At 38.4% G+C, this 17799-nt stretch overlaps 1 protein-coding gene across 1 annotated transcript in view; it reads right to left on the bottom strand.

Moving 5' to 3' along the window:
* ENPP3 (ectonucleotide pyrophosphatase/phosphodiesterase 3) overlaps positions 1–17799 on the bottom strand; it is a 72474-nt gene that overhangs the window by 29076 nt on the left and 25599 nt on the right. Inside the window, exons 8-15 of the mRNA XM_032843490.1 lie at positions 14726–14845; positions 14086–14195; positions 12777–12842; positions 11978–12050; positions 5993–6101; positions 4889–5017; positions 4201–4232; positions 426–553 (exon numbers count right to left, since the gene is read on the bottom strand). Of these exons, the coding sequence (XP_032699381.1) occupies positions 426–553; positions 4201–4232; positions 4889–5017; positions 5993–6101; positions 11978–12050; positions 12777–12842; positions 14086–14195; positions 14726–14845 (767 nt within the window). The remainder of the gene's footprint in view (positions 1–425; positions 554–4200; positions 4233–4888; positions 5018–5992; positions 6102–11977; positions 12051–12776; positions 12843–14085; positions 14196–14725; positions 14846–17799) is intronic.

Here is a 17799-nt window from a genome sequence, read left to right as displayed (position 1 = left end):
CGTGGATGGAACTAGAAGGTATTATGCTGAGCGAAGTAAGTCAACCAGAGAAAGACAATTATCATATGATCTCTCTGATATGAAGAACTTGAGAGGCAGGGTGGGAGGCCGTTGGGGGCTGTGAGAGGAAAATGAAGCAAGGTGGGATCTGGAGGGAAACAAACCATAAGAGACTCTTAATCTCAGGAAACAAACAGGGTTGTTGGGGGGGTGGGAGGGGTAGGGAGAGGACACTGGATTATGGACCCTGGGGAGGGTATGTGCTATGGTGAGTGCTGTGAATTTTGTAAGCCTGACGATTCACAGACCTGTAGTGCGGCGCAAAAAATACATCATATGTTAATATAAAATAAAAAAATTAAGGTAATCTATATTGAAAGACGGTTGTTAAAAGCATTACAAGACAAGTGAATAGATGCACAAACCTCACAGCCAGCCACTGCCGATCCACCAAAAGATGAACCTTGTCAATTCTAATATTTTTGGCAAAGTGGAGTCGTTTTGGCAAATCAGGAGTCAAATAGGGTTTGAAATGCTGATCAGGTTTCTGGCACTAAAAAATAGGTAAATTCTTTCTTCATGTAAGTTATAAAATATGCAAGCTAATTCAACAATAACATCTTCTAAGACAATTAAGCACTTTTTAATTTTTAAAATTAAGAGGATTTAAATTTGGCTTATAAAATAAGGATATGAGGGGCGCCTGGGTGGCTCAGTGTGTTAGAGCCTCTGCCTTTGGCTCAGGTCATGATCTCAGAGTCCTGGGATTGAGCCCCACATCGGGCTCTCTGCTCAGCAGGGAGCCTGCTTCCCCCTCTCTCCCTGCCTGCCTCTCTGCCTACTTGTGATCTCTCTCTCTGTCAAATAAATAAATAAAATCTTTAAAAAATGATAAAATAAGGATATGAAACCTAGTATCATTGTGGTCACATTCCCAAATTATGTTGTTTTTATTGTTGCAAGTTGTTGATTTAAATTATGAGTTGTGTTTGATGTTCTAAGTTTTTCACCATAAACTTCCCCTCCTTTTTTGACAGACACTAGCTATGTCGAGATTTCGAGTGGCAATTACAACTTTTGAATTTAAATTACATATGAAGACTATATAACACAGTAAATATCACTAAAAATTTTAAGACTCAGTTTAATTGCACCAAAATCCTTTTACAATGGATTCAATTTACCCTTGAAATAACCTACATTTGCTTACTTCTCAAATCAAGTCAAAAGTTTCTGATACCTGGCACAGGTTCTTTATCTTTAAAACTCATGGATCTCTTACAAACTAGAGGGAAATGTTTCCTTAATAATTAAATAATTAATAATTAATAATTACTGCAGTAACTTGGTGGCATATTTTAAAACTGTGTAAAAATGCAACTCGGGGCACCTGGGTGGCTCAGTGGGTTAATGTCTCTGCCTTTGGCTTGGCTCATGATCCCGGGGTCCTGAGATTGAGCCCCACATGGGGCTCTCTGCTAAGCAGGGAGCCTGCTTCCTCCTCTCTCTCTCTGCCTGCCTCTCTGCCTACTTACGATTCTGTCAAATAAATAAATAAAATCTAAAAAAAAAAAACTGTATAAAAATGCAACTCACAGACATCTAAAGAAAAAGGTGAGGAGACGAGAACTAGAACTAAAAATGAACTTTTTCTCCCTCATGACCTTTTTGAGAAACAAGAGAAAAAAATACAGGTAAGAATATGGGGAAATTAAATGTTTTCTACTTCCTCATTTTTATTTAAGTCTCAATCATCTCACAAATACTTTAAGTTTGTACTCATTACTATTTTGTGCTCAATTTATAGAAGAAAAAAAGACACCATGAAATTGAACAAAAGAAAAATTAAAAAGGAAAATGGACAATAGAGCAAGAGAGTTATAGGATGAAAAGGGGAAGAGAAATTATTTATTGCACACATATTTTGGCCATTTTTTTTCTTGCCTATTTTAGTATCTTTACCAGGCCTCTTCTTCTTCCTTTTTTTTAAGATTTTATTTATTTATTTGAGAGAGAGAAAGAGAGCATGAGCAGGGGTCGGGAGAGGAAGAAGCAGGATCCACGCTGAGCAGGGAGCCTAATGCAAGGCTCGATCCCAGGACCCGAAGAACAAGATCTGAGCTGAAGGCAGAAGCTTAACTGACTGAGCCACCCAGGCACCCCCATTGTTACTTCCTTCAGAAGTCAGTATTTTTGTAACATTCAGGCAAGTACTTGATGGCAGCTCTTGGGTACACAGCTTCCTCAAAGATAACACGGGACCAGACCGTACCCTCAAGGACCACAGGTCACGTGGCAGTCACACTCTCCTCGCTGGTGTGTAGCCAGAGTAAATCCCAAGGAAATGGGAGGCATGTTGCCAACTTCTGAAGGAAGAATGGGGTTATACTTTGCATTTGAGAATTTAGGCTGAAGACCCTAAAGTTGGGAAAACTTAGGTCATTTTATCTAAGAACAAAGTTGATGTTGCTTTCTGTCATGCAGCCACAACACTGTTGAGCTAAAGAGCCACCCATTCATGTTTGGTTATGTTTGTCCAATAAAAGCTCAATACGGGACCTGGGACCAGGAATATATACCAGGAATATATATTGCACTGCCAATGCAGTATTTCTTGGGAGTAACAGACGACTTCATGAAACGGTGGTCCATTCCTTCAGGGTTCTGTGGCTCCAGGCCCAGCCTATTCTTACAGTGCTAGGTAATGGGTTTCCAAAGCCTGTGGTAAATTCCCTGCACCATCAGAATTGTTAGAGATTTGCCCCTCCTCACCAACACGGCTTCAGCTATAGGGCTTGTGAGGTGATGAGGAAAGAGCAACAATATGTGGTTTTAGAGAGTCCACATGCTGAAATTGCCAAGTGCCCCTCCAATCAGTGTGGACACACAGCCTCTCCGCCTTTCACCAGCATGGGGCGAGATTGCCTACCCTGCGTACTCAAGATCAGCCTATTAGAAGGTGTAGGAGAAAAAAGGAGTGATTAAGACTAAATAATTGCTGCTCTAGTGGTCATTTCAAAATTTTTTTTTAAAGATTTTATTTATTTATTTGACAGAGAGAGATCACAAGTAGGCAGAGAGGCAGGCAGAGAAAGAAGGGAGGGAAGCAGGCTCCCTGCTCAGCAGAAAGCCCGATGTGGGGCTCAATCCCAGGACCCCGGGACCATGACCTGAGCTGAAGGCAGAGGCTTTAACCCACTGAGCCACCCAGGCGCCCCTCAAAAATTTTTTTTTTTAGATTTTGTTCATTTATTGGACAGAGAGAGAGAGAGCACAAGCCTGGGGAGTGGCAGACAGAGGCAGAGAGAGAAAGCGGCTCCCCGCTGAGCACGGAGCCCAGCATGGCTCTATCCTGGGACCCTGGGATCGTGACCTGACCTGAGCGGAAGGCAAACGCTTAACCAACTGAGCCACCCAGGGGCCTCGCTAATCGTCATTTCTACATCAGACATGCCGTGGGTCCCAGGAGACAGTAACAGTTCTCCCTCTGGGTTTTCCTCACTTTCAATCATTCACATTTCATCTTAACATTTTTTACTCTAATTGCATGCCGCCTATACTTAAATAAACCTAGCCCCAACCCAAGCAATGATAGGGTCATAAATCTCAGGTATTAGATAATATACTTGGGAATATGCCTTAAATACAGAATTATTAAAACTATACTTAAGAACTTATCAGGTCTCTCCAGGAGCAGCGAACATCACTTTGAAAAATCCAGATGGCTTTAAGCTAGGTATCTGGAATTTGCCCTGCTCCTTTACTCACAACCCAGAATGTGGGAACCAATCAAAAGCAGTTGCAATTATACTTAAAGGGTGAAGGGATGATTTTTCTGACTCGTATGAAAAGAATGGTAAGAGTTCATGATTCACTATTTTCCGATATTAAGTCAATCGAAACATGTGACAGGCGGTGCAGCCTGAGGCTCCCTGGCATGGTTCTTTTGCAGGGGATATCAGCCCACTCAGTGAAAACCAGGAGCCCCCCAGACTAATCTCCTGGAGGGGTGACAACTGCAAATGGAAACACCTAAGATAAAAGCAACCGATATGCATGTAAAATAATGTCAATGGAGGGTTTAATAAATAAATGACAAGTGGCTTGGGCTCAGAAATATAGAATATAGATTTCTTCCATCCCAGATTTTAAGGACATTCTATTACCTTACATATATGTATTAGGACACTGTATACTTACACTGAGGTTCCTAACAATTTCTTCAGAATTAACTGTTTCAAAAGAAAAAAAAAAAAAAAAGAATCACATAACAAATGTGAACAACTCAGATAAATTTGACATATACATTTATTAATGACTATGATCTGGTAAGATTGAGTAAAAAACTATTTTAAGCAAAGAATTATTTTAGAATTTAAGAATATATTTTAACCTACAAATAGTATACATTTTAAACTAACAATTAAGTAAAATATATTAAATCTTATTAATATTACTATTTTAATTTAATTAATTCATGTTTTAATTAATATAACTAGGATCATTAATGTAAGTAGACTGCATTTCATTATATATTATTTATTATAAATATCTACTTATATGGCTATAAGTAGAACATATTTTAACCTAACAATTAAGTAGAATATATTAATATTTTTATTATTATTAACATTTTGTTTTCATTAATACTTTATTAATATTAACACAATTAAGTAGAATATGTTTTAATTTGAGAATATTAAATATTACCATAGACTTTACAGGCTGACTATATTTAAACAAGGAAGGGGATTTCTCCTTTGCTTCTGTATGGTCTTCCCAAGAAGTCAGAAGAGGGGCCTGGCAATCTCTACATCCTCAGAACCGTAAGGTACGGTTATTCACTTACGATTTTACCTTTTTTTCCACATGGCATCTTCATACTTACAACTGTAGAAGTCATGAGGTATATTACGAGCCCTGATACGAGGGGCAGGCCCTTCGTACATGTAGAAGTTTATTCGAGGAAAATAATTAGTCATATATTCCATTTTGTCACAGTAAGTCTGATCCATTCCTGAATTAGAAAAAAAAAAAGTATGTATACCACTGAGTATAGATAGATAGATAGTAACAGATGGTAACAATCTGTTGTCTTTGACCATTTCAAATCAGAGATATTCTATCTTAAACCAAGTTTCACTGAGCACCTATACAACTGACCCTATGATTTCACTCTAAATGGCAGACCTGAAAACCCTGGCAGTGGAGGAGAAGGGTCACATTTATAAGAGAAAGAATAAACAAGAATTATGAACAGATCATTTGTTCAACATAAATCAACTAACTTCAAAGAAGAAAATCCTCTGGAGAAATTTAGTTATATTTTAAGGACATTATTTAAATTTTTATAAGCAGCATGCACTTTAAATTTATTTTGTTTTTTAAATTTCTTTTAACAAAATGGACATTAAAATGGTTCACTTTCATTTTAAAACAGTAGGACAATGCGTTAAGAAAACATTTTAGACATTTTTAAAATAAATTACTCTGTTTCTCGTTACCTTGATATCATAAAATAAGAACAATAGTTCTGTACACATAAAATCCTTTTCCTCCTCTCCTCCATGCCTCATTTCTTCGCAGCCTTTGGAGCTAAGCTTGACTAACCTAAGGAAAATCACCCCAGTTCTGCTTTATGTACCTCCAAATACACCTTATTTAGTCAAGTACTTGACATTGAATAGGCACTCAAAAAATATTTGATTGAACAATAACCCAGCCATATCCCTTACTTTTTACAGAAAAGTAAGTATATGGATGGATTTTCAGAATGAATGTTAGAATAAACTAGAAATTTTAGTTTTAGTCCTCTATTCCTCACAGCCTACCACAAAACTTGTTCCTCGCTCATTCAAGACGTTTTAAGTCTGGAAGTAAACTCTAAAATATCACTATCCTTTTCGCATGTTCCTTGAAATGATAAGACATAATCAATGATAAAATATGATTTAAAAAGAAAAGTATAAAAGAAAAAGAAAAGAAAGTGTACCATGGTCGGCCAAAAGGATTATATTGACACAGTTGTGTAAGTTCCGCTGTTTTAAGCCTTCCATCAACATACCAAAAGCTTTATCTACCAACTGTAAGGCTTGAATTACCTGAGGGGAAAAATTAGAGTTAGGATTTTCTTCATGTGGGTGCCTGGGTGACTCAGTGGGTTAAGCCACTGCCTTCGGCTCAGGTCGTGATCTCAGGGTCCTGGGATCGAGTTCTGCATCAGGCTCTCTGCTCAGCAGGGAGCCTGCTTCCCTCTCTCTCTCTGTCTGCCTGCCTCTCTGTCTACTTGTGATCTCTGTCAAATAAATAAATAAAATCTTTAAAAAAAAAGATTTTCTTCATGAATTAAGCATTAATTAATGAAATCACTATCTAAGGGAATAAAAATTGAATAAATGTCCTTCTCTGAAATTTCTGGATTTTGAAGTAGGACATCAGAGCCTAGCATCCATGCTACCACATGGATTCCCTAAATTTCTATAAGCAAATTAAAAAAAAAATTAAACCATGTTTCAACAAAGGAAAATAGACTATTGGCCAATAAATATCTAAGAGAAACGTTCAACCTCCACAACATTACTCAGCTGCAAAGGCTTTCATGATCATGCCCAGTGTTGGGGAGGGGTTATCCATGGACACCTCTGTAGAAGTCTTCATGGGTGCTGGGGGAATCACGTGACAATGCCTAACCAGAGAGTTAAAAAGACGCATACCCTATAACCTAACAACTAACTTCTGGGCATTTGTCCTCATAAACACTGAGAGTACAAATGGAGATTTATACCTAAGCAGGGAGCCCTTTGTGGAGCTCCATCCTAGAACCCTGAGATCATGACCTGAGCCTAAGGCAGATACTTACCTGACTGAGCCATTCAAGCGCCCCTCATTTTTAAATATATTTAACATTTCTCAGTAAACTTCTTTGCACAGAAAATGAAAAGGAAATATATCAAGAGTGTATTAATAGTGGTTATCTCTGAACAGTGAACTGGAGTTCATGTCTATTTTATCGGTTACGTTCTTTTGTGTTTTTAAAATTTTTCTCCACTTCATCACCCTAGTGCATTGGACTGACAAGGTTTAAGTGAATACATTTTAACTGACATAACATTATGTTATGTCAGTAACTGACATAATTATTTTTTCAGTGACTAGGAAAATGTAATAGCAAGGGATTGGGAAAAATGTGTAATCTCTTATAGTACTATTATAAAATGATAGCTTTTTTTCTTTTTTGAGAAAGACTTTTACAAGCCAATTACTGTCAAGAGCTTTAGTATATTACCTCATGAAATTGTCATGGTAATACGGTAATATGGTGTGGTAATATGGTAATATGCATGGTAATATGCATGGATGGTGCTATTTCCACCACCTGGAATTTCCAGGAGGAAAGACCAGGAAACTTGAGGTTTAAAGAAGTTAAGTAACATGTTCATGGTCCCACAGTTAATAAGGGACTTGAATTCAAACCGGTTCAATCTACCACTAAATGCATCAACTCTTGAGTTGCTTTCCTGACTCCCGCTCTTTTTTTTTTCTCTTCTTTTCTTTAAGATTTTATTTATTTACTTGGTGGGGAGAGACGCAGAGGGAGAGGAGGGACAAGTAGACTCCCTGCTGAGCTGGGAGCTAGCTAGGAGGCTGGATCCCAGGACCCCAGGATCATGACCCGAGCCAAAGGCAAATGCCTAACCCACTGAGCCATCCAGATGCCCATCCTGATTCCGATTCTTAAGGTGACCATGCACTCTGGTTTGTGACCATGAGTCACAATTCCCACCTGTTATGGCATAATTATGCCTCCTTTTGTGGTCATTCTACTCACTCCTCCCAACTGTACTAACAGCCCCCATGCTCTGTCATCTCCCAGCCTCCTGGCATCTGCTGCCATTGGACTTTCCACAGATTGAAATCATCTGTGCATGTGTCTGCCTCCCCAGGAAAGTGTGGCTCCTGCAGGGAAGAGACCCTGCGACCTAACTCATCACATGTTTCCCAAGCACAGAGTCTTTCATAAAGTATCCACTCAACATATAGCACATTTTACTAAATGTTAAGTGTCTAGATGCTAGTCCCCTACTCTAGCCCAGACAAAGGAGAGAAACAAGAAATCTCTGGGACAGGCAATAAGTGAACAGTTTTTAGGATGGGAAGATAATAAATAGGAACAGAAATGTTTGAATCTTTGGGAAAACCAAGTTCAGATTAGAAAACCTTGCTTCTTCCCCACGGAATCGTGATCATTCACTTTTGGAGTGGATACTGTGGAAACAACAGATTCCATTCCGACACAATGAGCTAAATGGTTAGACTCTCAATAAACAACTGTTTTCTGGATCTAGAAGTTCCTTATTATAAAATGAAATTCAAGGTTGCAGAGGAGAATGCTAGTAGGAAGCTCTATGCAGCCTTAACATCATTGGCTTTTCAATAGGTACAACATCCTTCCTGTGTATTCTGCCTCCACGTGCTTCCCCAAAAAGTGGAGGCCCTTAGCGCTCTAGAATCATTCCATCCTGTTCATGAGCATTATCAACAATTTAAGTTGATTTGTACTTAATTTCAGGTTTCTTTTCCAAATTGAATTTTTCTTTTCAACTTTCCATTCCGTCTAAGATGTAATACTTTGTTTCTCAATAATGAATTAACTGAAACTTGTTCAAGTTAGACCATTATTTAAAGCTACCCAGGACCAGTCAGGACATTCTACACCTAATTCAACTTCCATACTAGAGAATCCTTGGAACAAATTTGGTATCAAGAAGTTGCTGGTCTCACCAGACTTTAAATGTCTCTCTTGCCATCTACTACAACCCCATTTCATAAAGCCCTCTTCACTTATACCAGGCCACCATCAGCTTCCCATTTAAACACTGTTTAAGCTATCACATTTTTAAGGTTTCTTAAAATAAAAACTCCTTGTACATTAACTCATTATTTCTTTTATTTGCCCCTTCCACATGGTTTCTGGGTAATGGACTCATTTTCTTCACCCCTAAGAATGTCTTGCACAACATTAGGTTCACCAGAAACTGTTCAAAGTAGACTTTAAAGGGATAGTGGAGCAAGAGCAAGATGGTTTTGATGAGTGAAACACCTAGAACTTACTAAGCTTTCAACAATGTGAGTGAGCAAACTAAAACAGACTTTTTGATTTCAAGTTATGTCATAACTCTGAATTAAAGTATGTGATTAAAAATACTAGTAACAATAACAAAGCCATGAAGGCATCCAGTTTCTCCATCCACTTTGCCTCTTCTTCTAACTTTTAAATGAGGTGTGGTCTTCATCCTTCTTTTGTTTTCACTCTTCACTTTCTCCCTAGGAGCTCTTTACTTCCATGCACCATCTACATACTGCCAAGCTGCTCAATCTTCATCTCCTCTGAGCTTTAATCCATGTTCAGTTGCCTTCTGGGCATCTTCCTTTGGACATCACAAGCAGCTTAAGCACACCATGATCTTCTCCTCCAGAATTAACCCCCTTCAGTCACCTCACTGGTGTAAATGGAAACACCTATAGCAGCTCATGATAGAAATCTGACAATTGTCCTTGATCCACCACCCCAACACCCAACTCCTAGAAAGCCATGCCAAATCTATTCCCAAATCCACCTCAAATGATCTCCTACCTTCCGTGATGGTTGCCTCTACCCTAATCCTAGACACAATGATCTCTTTCCGGGAAAGTTGTAAAAGCTAACTTGTCTCCCCTCACCTTCCCCGTTCCCTCTAACCCATTCCTCTCATACAGTAAAACTGATCTTTAAATACACACACATCTGATTATGTCACTTGCCTCAGTGTTTCCATTACACATACCATGGCCAACAGGGATGTGCATGATTTGGTGCCCTGCCTCCTTCTCTAGATTTCCCCTTAGCCCTTGCCTCTGGGCCACTGCACTCTAGAGATTGGTGAGAGATAATCCCCACACAGGGATTCCAACAGTGCCTGGCACAGAGGTGCACACAGTAAGAGTTAACTGCTATGATTATTAACTATTATATCATGTAGTCCATTCATCTAACCATTGGTCAATTTGCCTGTCTGTTCATTTGTTCATTCTGTGCATTCCTCGACTGTAATCAGCGACTCCCTCAACCAAGTCATTTGTGAACTTTTCTCTTTTTTATTCTTCAGAGAACTTTCTAAGCAGCACCAGTCCCCACTCCACCATAGACTAGGTTAGGACCTCCTCAACAATCTGTCAGGGCACCCTGATCTTTTCCTTTGCAGTACCTTTCAAAATTATACTTAAAATTTATTTGGGGACCAAACTAGAGCATTGACTAGAAGAAAAAGATATGGTACTTAATATTAAGTCAGCAGCAGGGGTCAGGCAAATGCAGATTATAGTGTCCCCTCTCAAATATTTGTATCAAATACGGGTAAGAATTAAAATAGAGGGGCACCTGGGTGGTTGAGAGTTTAACTCTTGAGTTTGGCTCTGCTCATGATCTCAGGGTCATGAGATCAAGCCCTGTGTCAGGTTCCAAGCTCACTGGGGGATCTGCTTGAGATTCTCTCTGTCCCTCTTACTCTCCCCCTCCCTTCCCCAGCTCACATGCACTTGCTTGCTTTCTTAGTCTCTCAAAAAAAAAAAAGGATTAAAATAGAAAAGAAGTGCTGAATATACTTCAGATAGGTACTATGCCACTCACCCTTAAAATAGCATGATTATATGTTAAATTCTGGGATATAGGGGTGCCTGGGTGGCTCAGTGGGTTAAGCCTCTGCCTTTGGCTCAGGTCATGATCCCAGGGTCCTGGGATCGAGCCCCGCATCAGGCTCTCTGCTCAGCGGGGAGGGGAGCCTGCTTCCCCCTCTCTCTCTGCCTGCCTCTCTGCCTACTTGTGATCTCTCTCTCTCTCAAATAAATAAATAAAAATCTTAAAAAATTTCTGAGATATAGTCAAAAGCAGTGTTGGAATGCAAAGGATGAAAAGGTTTAAAGAGGTAGGACTTGAGCAGAACCTTGTATAAGGAATCATTTTGGTTTAATGGGAAAAAGTAAGGAGGACACTTCTGATAAACCACAAAGTCAGGGTGCTAAAATAAACATGCTTGTATTCCAACAGAGGACAATTGTTACATTAAGTTTCTGTGAAGCAGGAAAATGCCATACTCATGGAGCCTCCACAGCTTTACATTATGTCCAGGACAACAGAGTCTTCAGTGGACTTTGGAGGACAGATGACTCTATTTTTTTTAAGTAATACTTAAGGCTTACATTCCTATAGTAAAAATGTAGCATAATGGTTTAGATAATGACAAAACTAGTATTTAAACATCGACTTTAGGGCTCCTGGGTGGCTCAGTTGGTTAAGCAACTGCTTTCAGCTAAGGTCATGATCCTGGAGTCCCAGGATTGAGTCCTGCATTGAGTCCCACATCAAACTCCCTGCAGGGAGTCTGCTTCTCCCTCTGACCCTCCTCACTCTCATGCTCTCTCTCTCTCTCTCAAATAAATAAGTAAAAACCTTTAAAAAAAAAAAAAGTCAACTTCAATAATGCAGGCCCAGGAGGAGAGGAAGAACTCTGCCTGAGGCACTAGCATATTAAGTCCGATTATAAGGACCTTATGAATGGAAAAAAGGGCATGAATAGACAGTGGGGTAGTCCACCACGGACTTGTAGGTGACTTAGCTTGGAATGAGTGGCATTTCCATGTGGAACTGGCAAGCAGTATCTAGCCTTGCTGCTTCCACTGTATGAAATAACAGTGCAGCATCTAAGTCCCCAGCAAATGTCTCTCAAATGAATCACGATGTAGCAAATAAAGCAGGTATCTTTTTTCCTAGACTTTTAATTTTTTTATGGTTTAATAAGATAGACATTCTTTTAGACTGCTCACTATTTTAATGTCTTAATGTTTGTATCAAATACATTTTATTTAGTGGTAATTCAAGAATATTTTACATTGTGGGTTAGGGCTAGATCATTTTACATTTTGTTCAGTCAAACACACTTACTTTGCCACTGACTGGCCCACTGTTATGTCCTGCAGAATCAGGCTCTTCCACATAGATGGTATAAAAAGCAGGCCTAGGGGTAAAAGGGAAACGGAGAAAGCCATTATCAGCTCGGAATAAACTTGCAGGTTGGATTTGGGAAGTGTATACGTTTAGAACTTGGTGGCAGTTTCCTTCTCTTCCTCTGGCCTCTTTCTCTTGGTCCAAGCCCAGTGGTCCAGCTTGGCCCCAGCACAAAGTTCTTCTAACAGGAAGTCAGTGAGACCTTCTTGGGTGTGAGTGGGGCTCTGACTCGTTTAGGAAAATCTGTCTTGCTCATGCTGCTGAGTCCTCTCCCGCTATGCCCAGGCATTTATATTTGCCACCCTCTTGACTTTCAGCCCACTCTTTGTTCTGCCATTCTCCTTCTTTCTTTAAATGTCTGGTTTCTGCTGACTCTTTGCTTCTTGCAGGATGCTCTGACTCCAAGCCTTTGCTGGGGCCTTGCTCTGGCACCTTGGGCTCCCTGAGTCTGTCCTCATAACAAAGGTTCCGATCTGCTCTCCATTCTGCCTCCAGGCTGTATCTGGTTCTGTGATACTTGCCTCTACTCTCTGTTACTGGCTCTCATTTCTATTGCCCCATAATGCCCATCACATTCTCAAGAGCAAATAAGTCTTGAACATTTCTTAAAAAAAAAAAAAAAAAAAAAGGAAATCCAAGTTTCTTTCAGAAATGGTCATTTGCAGTAAAGAAATAATTTTATATTATACCCACGAATATCCCAATAGGATAGTACTTCTCTGATACTAGATAATACCTTTCAGCTTTGGGCAGGTCCAGCCATTTTAACAAGGTAAAGATCCTTTCTTCATATGGGATACTTCTGAAGAGGAAAAAATAATTTTCAAAAATTAATCAAATTAGAAATAATTCCATTATATTCCTACTCAGGAAGACAGGTTGATATTTTTAGATATCCATTTTGTGTTCATATGTGATCAGAATACTGAAGGGGACTCAGTATTACTCAAAAGGGATGCCTGTTTTCAATAATTATATAGAGATATATTTGTCTCAATATAAATTAAATGTATATTGTTCTCTTTCCTTCTTATCCTTCCCTCCTGCAGTTTTCCAACTGAAATAAAAGACCATTAATTATTATCCATTCATCTAATTTATTTTTATTTACTTCATTCATTTATACATTTATGTTATATTGAGCATCTAGTGTCACACACTATTAGTTCAATTTAAACAAAATTTATTAGTGGGTAAACCAAAGATGCTTTCCTTTCTAGAGATGACATTCTAGTGAAGACAAACAATAAACAATAGATCTGATACACAAATAAATTATATAGTGTATCACAAGGTGACAAGTGTTATGTAGAAAAGACAAGACTATAGCACGGTAAGGGCACTACAAAACCAGGGTGGGGATGGTTTGGTGTTTGAAATAAATCTTTGTTTGATCAGACCAAGACAATACTGGGAAAGTAATTTTTGTGCAACAGCCTGAAAGCGGTGAGGGAACAGGCTGTACAGATACATGGAGTGAGTTATCTCAGGCAGAGGAACAATCAGCACAAAGGCCCTAAGTAGAGCAAGCCAGGTGTGTCAAGGCCCACCCAGGAGGTCAAAACCTGATAGTGGGAGAGGATGAGACACAGGGGTTTGGTTAGGGTCATACCAATAGGGCCCTGCAGGTTTCTACTGCGAATGGGACAGGAGGCCATGGAAGTTTTTGGTGCAAAGTAGACATGTTTTTTTTTAAGTTACCATGCTGGTTGGTGGATTAAGAGTAGATGATAGAAGACAAAAATAGAAGCAGGGAAATGTGCAAAGAGGCAAGTGCAGTAATATAGGCAAAAAGACAATGGTAGCTCCAACCACAACAGTAATGCTGGAAATAATAGAAAGTTCTCAGACTGCATATATTTTGAATTATAGCCACAAGCATTTACTGACAGACCAGATGAGGGTTGTAAGAGAGAGGAATCAAAGATGACTTCAAGATTTTTGACCCAAACAACTGGAAAAACAGAATTACTATCAAGCTTAAGACTAAAAATGTCCTAATCATGGCTGCGTAGGTGGGATCATCTCTGCAAACACTTCACTACCTGTTGTATATCTTATATATGGAAGGAAAGGACCCATTGACAGCCACGTCTGATCCAGGCCAAAAGAAGCTACCAGCTTTTAAACCTTGATACATTGCTGTCAGCCAGATCTGTAAGAAGAAAAAATTTAAGATAAGTGAAGAGAATAATTAGTGTAGAACTGTTAGGAATGGTGCCATTTTTTTGAAATTAAACAGTATTGACAGTTGCAAAATTTAATTACCCAGGGATCTACCTCAAAAATCAAAAACATATTAAGGCAGTAAGAAATATCTTTTTTTTTCCCAAATTGGTGAAATTGTACAGTTCCTCCTTCCCTTTTAAAGGATCATAAAACAAAATTGGTGTGGGGGGCATTAACAGAAAATCCTTTGAGAAGTTTCTATATTGATATGTAGACTCTTCATGATTCAATGAATCTTGGATTCATTGATATGAATCCAAGTTTCAAAAGAAGGCAAGTTAGGTGAGCAATCATACATATTTAGAAGATTTCGATTATAAGTGGTGAAACACCTTCCCACCACCCTCCACCCTTAGAAATTAGAAAGATAATGCAAAAGTGGAGAGGGGAAGTCTGATCCACTGTCACACTGAAGAATGGAGATTATTTTGCAGTCACATGTAGAATGCTACATACTGGTTGTCCTTGCCACCAAGCAGGATTATTTTTCTCCTTTGATGAAAGTGAAAAATTCAAGTTGAGGTTTACATCATACATGTTATTGTCGATGATGCCATGGGATTCTGGATATAATCCCTAAAATGATAATTTCAAAAACGATTTAGAATAAAATGATGTATCAATAAAACACAGTTAAATTGAAATAGCGTAAGATCTATAACTCAGGTCTTGGAAAGATGTCATATACCTTTCAAAATAAAACCTCTGGGTCTGAACCCAAATACCAAATATATATATATGTGCGTGCGTGCGTGTGTGTGTGTGTGTGTGTGTGTGTATGTACATACATAGGTATTGGTGTTAGGGTAGGTATAGGTGTAGGTATAAGTATAGGTATTTATACACATGTGTAGCTATTCTGGCTCTACCATAGTCTAGAGCAGAAAATGAATGACATTAGGCAGATGGCTTGTACTGATGATGTTAATACAACTCTTATGTGATTAATTACTATATATTAAAGTTTCCTGCATTATAATAATGATCAGCCACTGATTATATTGGCAAAAATAGCAAGAAATGTACTACTTGTAAGCTTTTAAGTATCAAATATCTTGGATAAAGGGGTTAAATGTGTTACCAGCACTTTAGAATGGACCCTGCCTAGTCTCTAACCATCTTCCTTTCCACCCATCAATCAATCCAATAATTCTTACAATACGATCACACATATTTCTTTTTTCTATACATTTCACTGAATGCCTATGATAGCTCATGCATTTATAACCACTTTTAGGTGGATTAATTTAGAGATATTCCTTCAGAACATAGAATACATACCTACAGTAAGTTATTAGCACTTATGTATAACCCCTTATTTATATATACATGTTATATGTGTGTTTATATATAATGTATGTATATTTATGTATGTGTCCATAGGTACATTCAATCCTTTTTTTGTTGAAGCATAGCTGACATACTATGTTATAGCAGTTTCAGGTGTAGAACATAGTGACTTGACAATTCTATTCAGGTGTACAACATAGTGATCTGATAATTCCATACATTACACTATGTCTACCATGGTAACTATAGTCGCCATCTGTCACCATACATTATGATCTTATTGTTCACTATACTCCTCATGCTGTAGTCTTTTTTTTTTTAAAGATTTATTTATTTGACAGAGAGAGATCACAAGTAGACAGAGAGGCAGGCAGAGAATGAGAGAGAGAGAGGGAGGGAAGCAGGCTCCCTGCTGAGCAGAGAGCCCGATGCGGGACTCGATCCCAGGACCCCGAGATCATGACCCGAGCCAAAGGCAGCAGCTTAACCCACTGAGCCACCCAGGTGCCCCCTCATGCTGTACTCTTCATCCCTGTGACTTATAACTGGAAGTTTGTATCTCTAAATCCCCCTCACTTATTTTATTAATCCCCCCAATTCCCTCCCCTCTGGCAACCACCACTTTATACTCTGTATTTCTGATCTTGTTTCTGTTATTTTGGCTTTTGCTTGTTAGTTGTTCATTTGTTTTGGTTTTTAGACTCCACGTATAAGTAAAATCATAGGGTATTTGTCTTTCTCTGTTTGACTTATTTCACTTGGCATAATACCCTCTAGGTTTAACCACGTTGTCACAAATGGCAAAATGTCGTTCTTTTTTACAGATGAGTAATAGTCCCTATATACCATACACAGTGCAATATTACTCACCCACCAAAAAAAGAAACCTTGCCATTTGCAACAGACACTTAAATACTTCTGTAACTTGGCTATTGTTGTAAATAATACTGCAACAAACACAGGAGTGTATGTCTTTTCACTTTAGTGCTTTCATTTTCTTTCCAGATCATATGGTATTTCTATTTTTAATTGTTTGCAGAAACTCCGTATCGTTTTCCACAGTGACTGCACCTATTTACATTCCTACCAACAGTGAATGAAGTTTCCTTGTCCTCCACACCCTCGCTGACATGTTATTTCTTGTCTCTTTGATACTAGCCATCCTGGCAGGCATAAGGTGATATTTCATTGTGGTTTTTATTGCATTTCCTTGTTGTCTCTAGTAATTACGTTCTATAAAGTTGCTGCAAACACTGAATTAGTGAATACTGAACCACTACCCTTAGAGAAAATATAGGGATAGGTTCCTGCAAGCTTCTAGTCATAAGACGTTTGTCCGCTGATCAATACATAATCTTGTTTTTGTCTGTTTTTGTTTAAAGATACCTTATGTACCCTAGGTTATTGGTTTGCTATAACTCAGGCCTGAATGAAACTTATCTAACACACATGTATCTTCTCTATGAGGCACATCACAGCCATTTTGCTTTTAGGAGCACCAGACAGTGCTTCAGCACTATGCTGGAGGGCTATTTTAAGCAGCAATTTAAAAATCAACAAAAAGCACAAACATGTAAAAACTATGACACTAAACAGGCAGTAGACTGTGGAAACAACACTAGTTTACTGTATGAGAGTTACCATATGAAAGACAGAGTGTCGCCTTGGTAGACCTCAGGGGGGAGTATGTGAGCTATGAAATTTGAGTATTTAGGAAAATCTGCAAGTATATGTATGTATATATGCACACATGTGTATAAATGTTTGTGTATATATAGTATATACATACACAAACAAGCATACATGCATAAATTACATATTATTACTTAAGAGTTAAAATTTAAATATTATAGTTACTGTTCCATAGCAATAAAAGTATAAATGCAAAGCAATAAATAAAAGTAATAAAGTAATAAAGACATAAATATCTTTGTGTCTGGAAAGTAATACAAACACAATATCCTTTGGCCTTTGGTAATAAAGGTTGAAGTGAAGGACTCCTTAAGATGTGTTCTAGATCTATAAAAGTTATATAATTTTATTTTCTTTTGAGTTCATTTTGATCATTTCACTTATTTCTTATCATACCTGAGAACTCACTTGCTTCACCTGCTTTATTTAAAGAGATCTAACCAGCAAGAATTTATTTGAAACAGAAGGCTTTGTCAAGTTAAATATAATGAAAAGATTAGGAAAAAAAAGAAATTTCCTACATCAAAGTGGCTGTCCCCACACATACC

The sequence above is a fragment of the Lontra canadensis genome, unplaced genomic scaffold (genome assembly GCF_010015895.1).
Source record: "Lontra canadensis isolate GAN:19392208 unplaced genomic scaffold, GSC_riverotter_1.0 scaffold141, whole genome shotgun sequence".
NCBI lineage: Eukaryota > Metazoa > Chordata > Mammalia > Carnivora > Mustelidae > Lontra > Lontra canadensis.
Note: the sequence above shows the minus strand (reverse complement) of the source record. Positions and strands in the feature narration are given on the sequence as shown.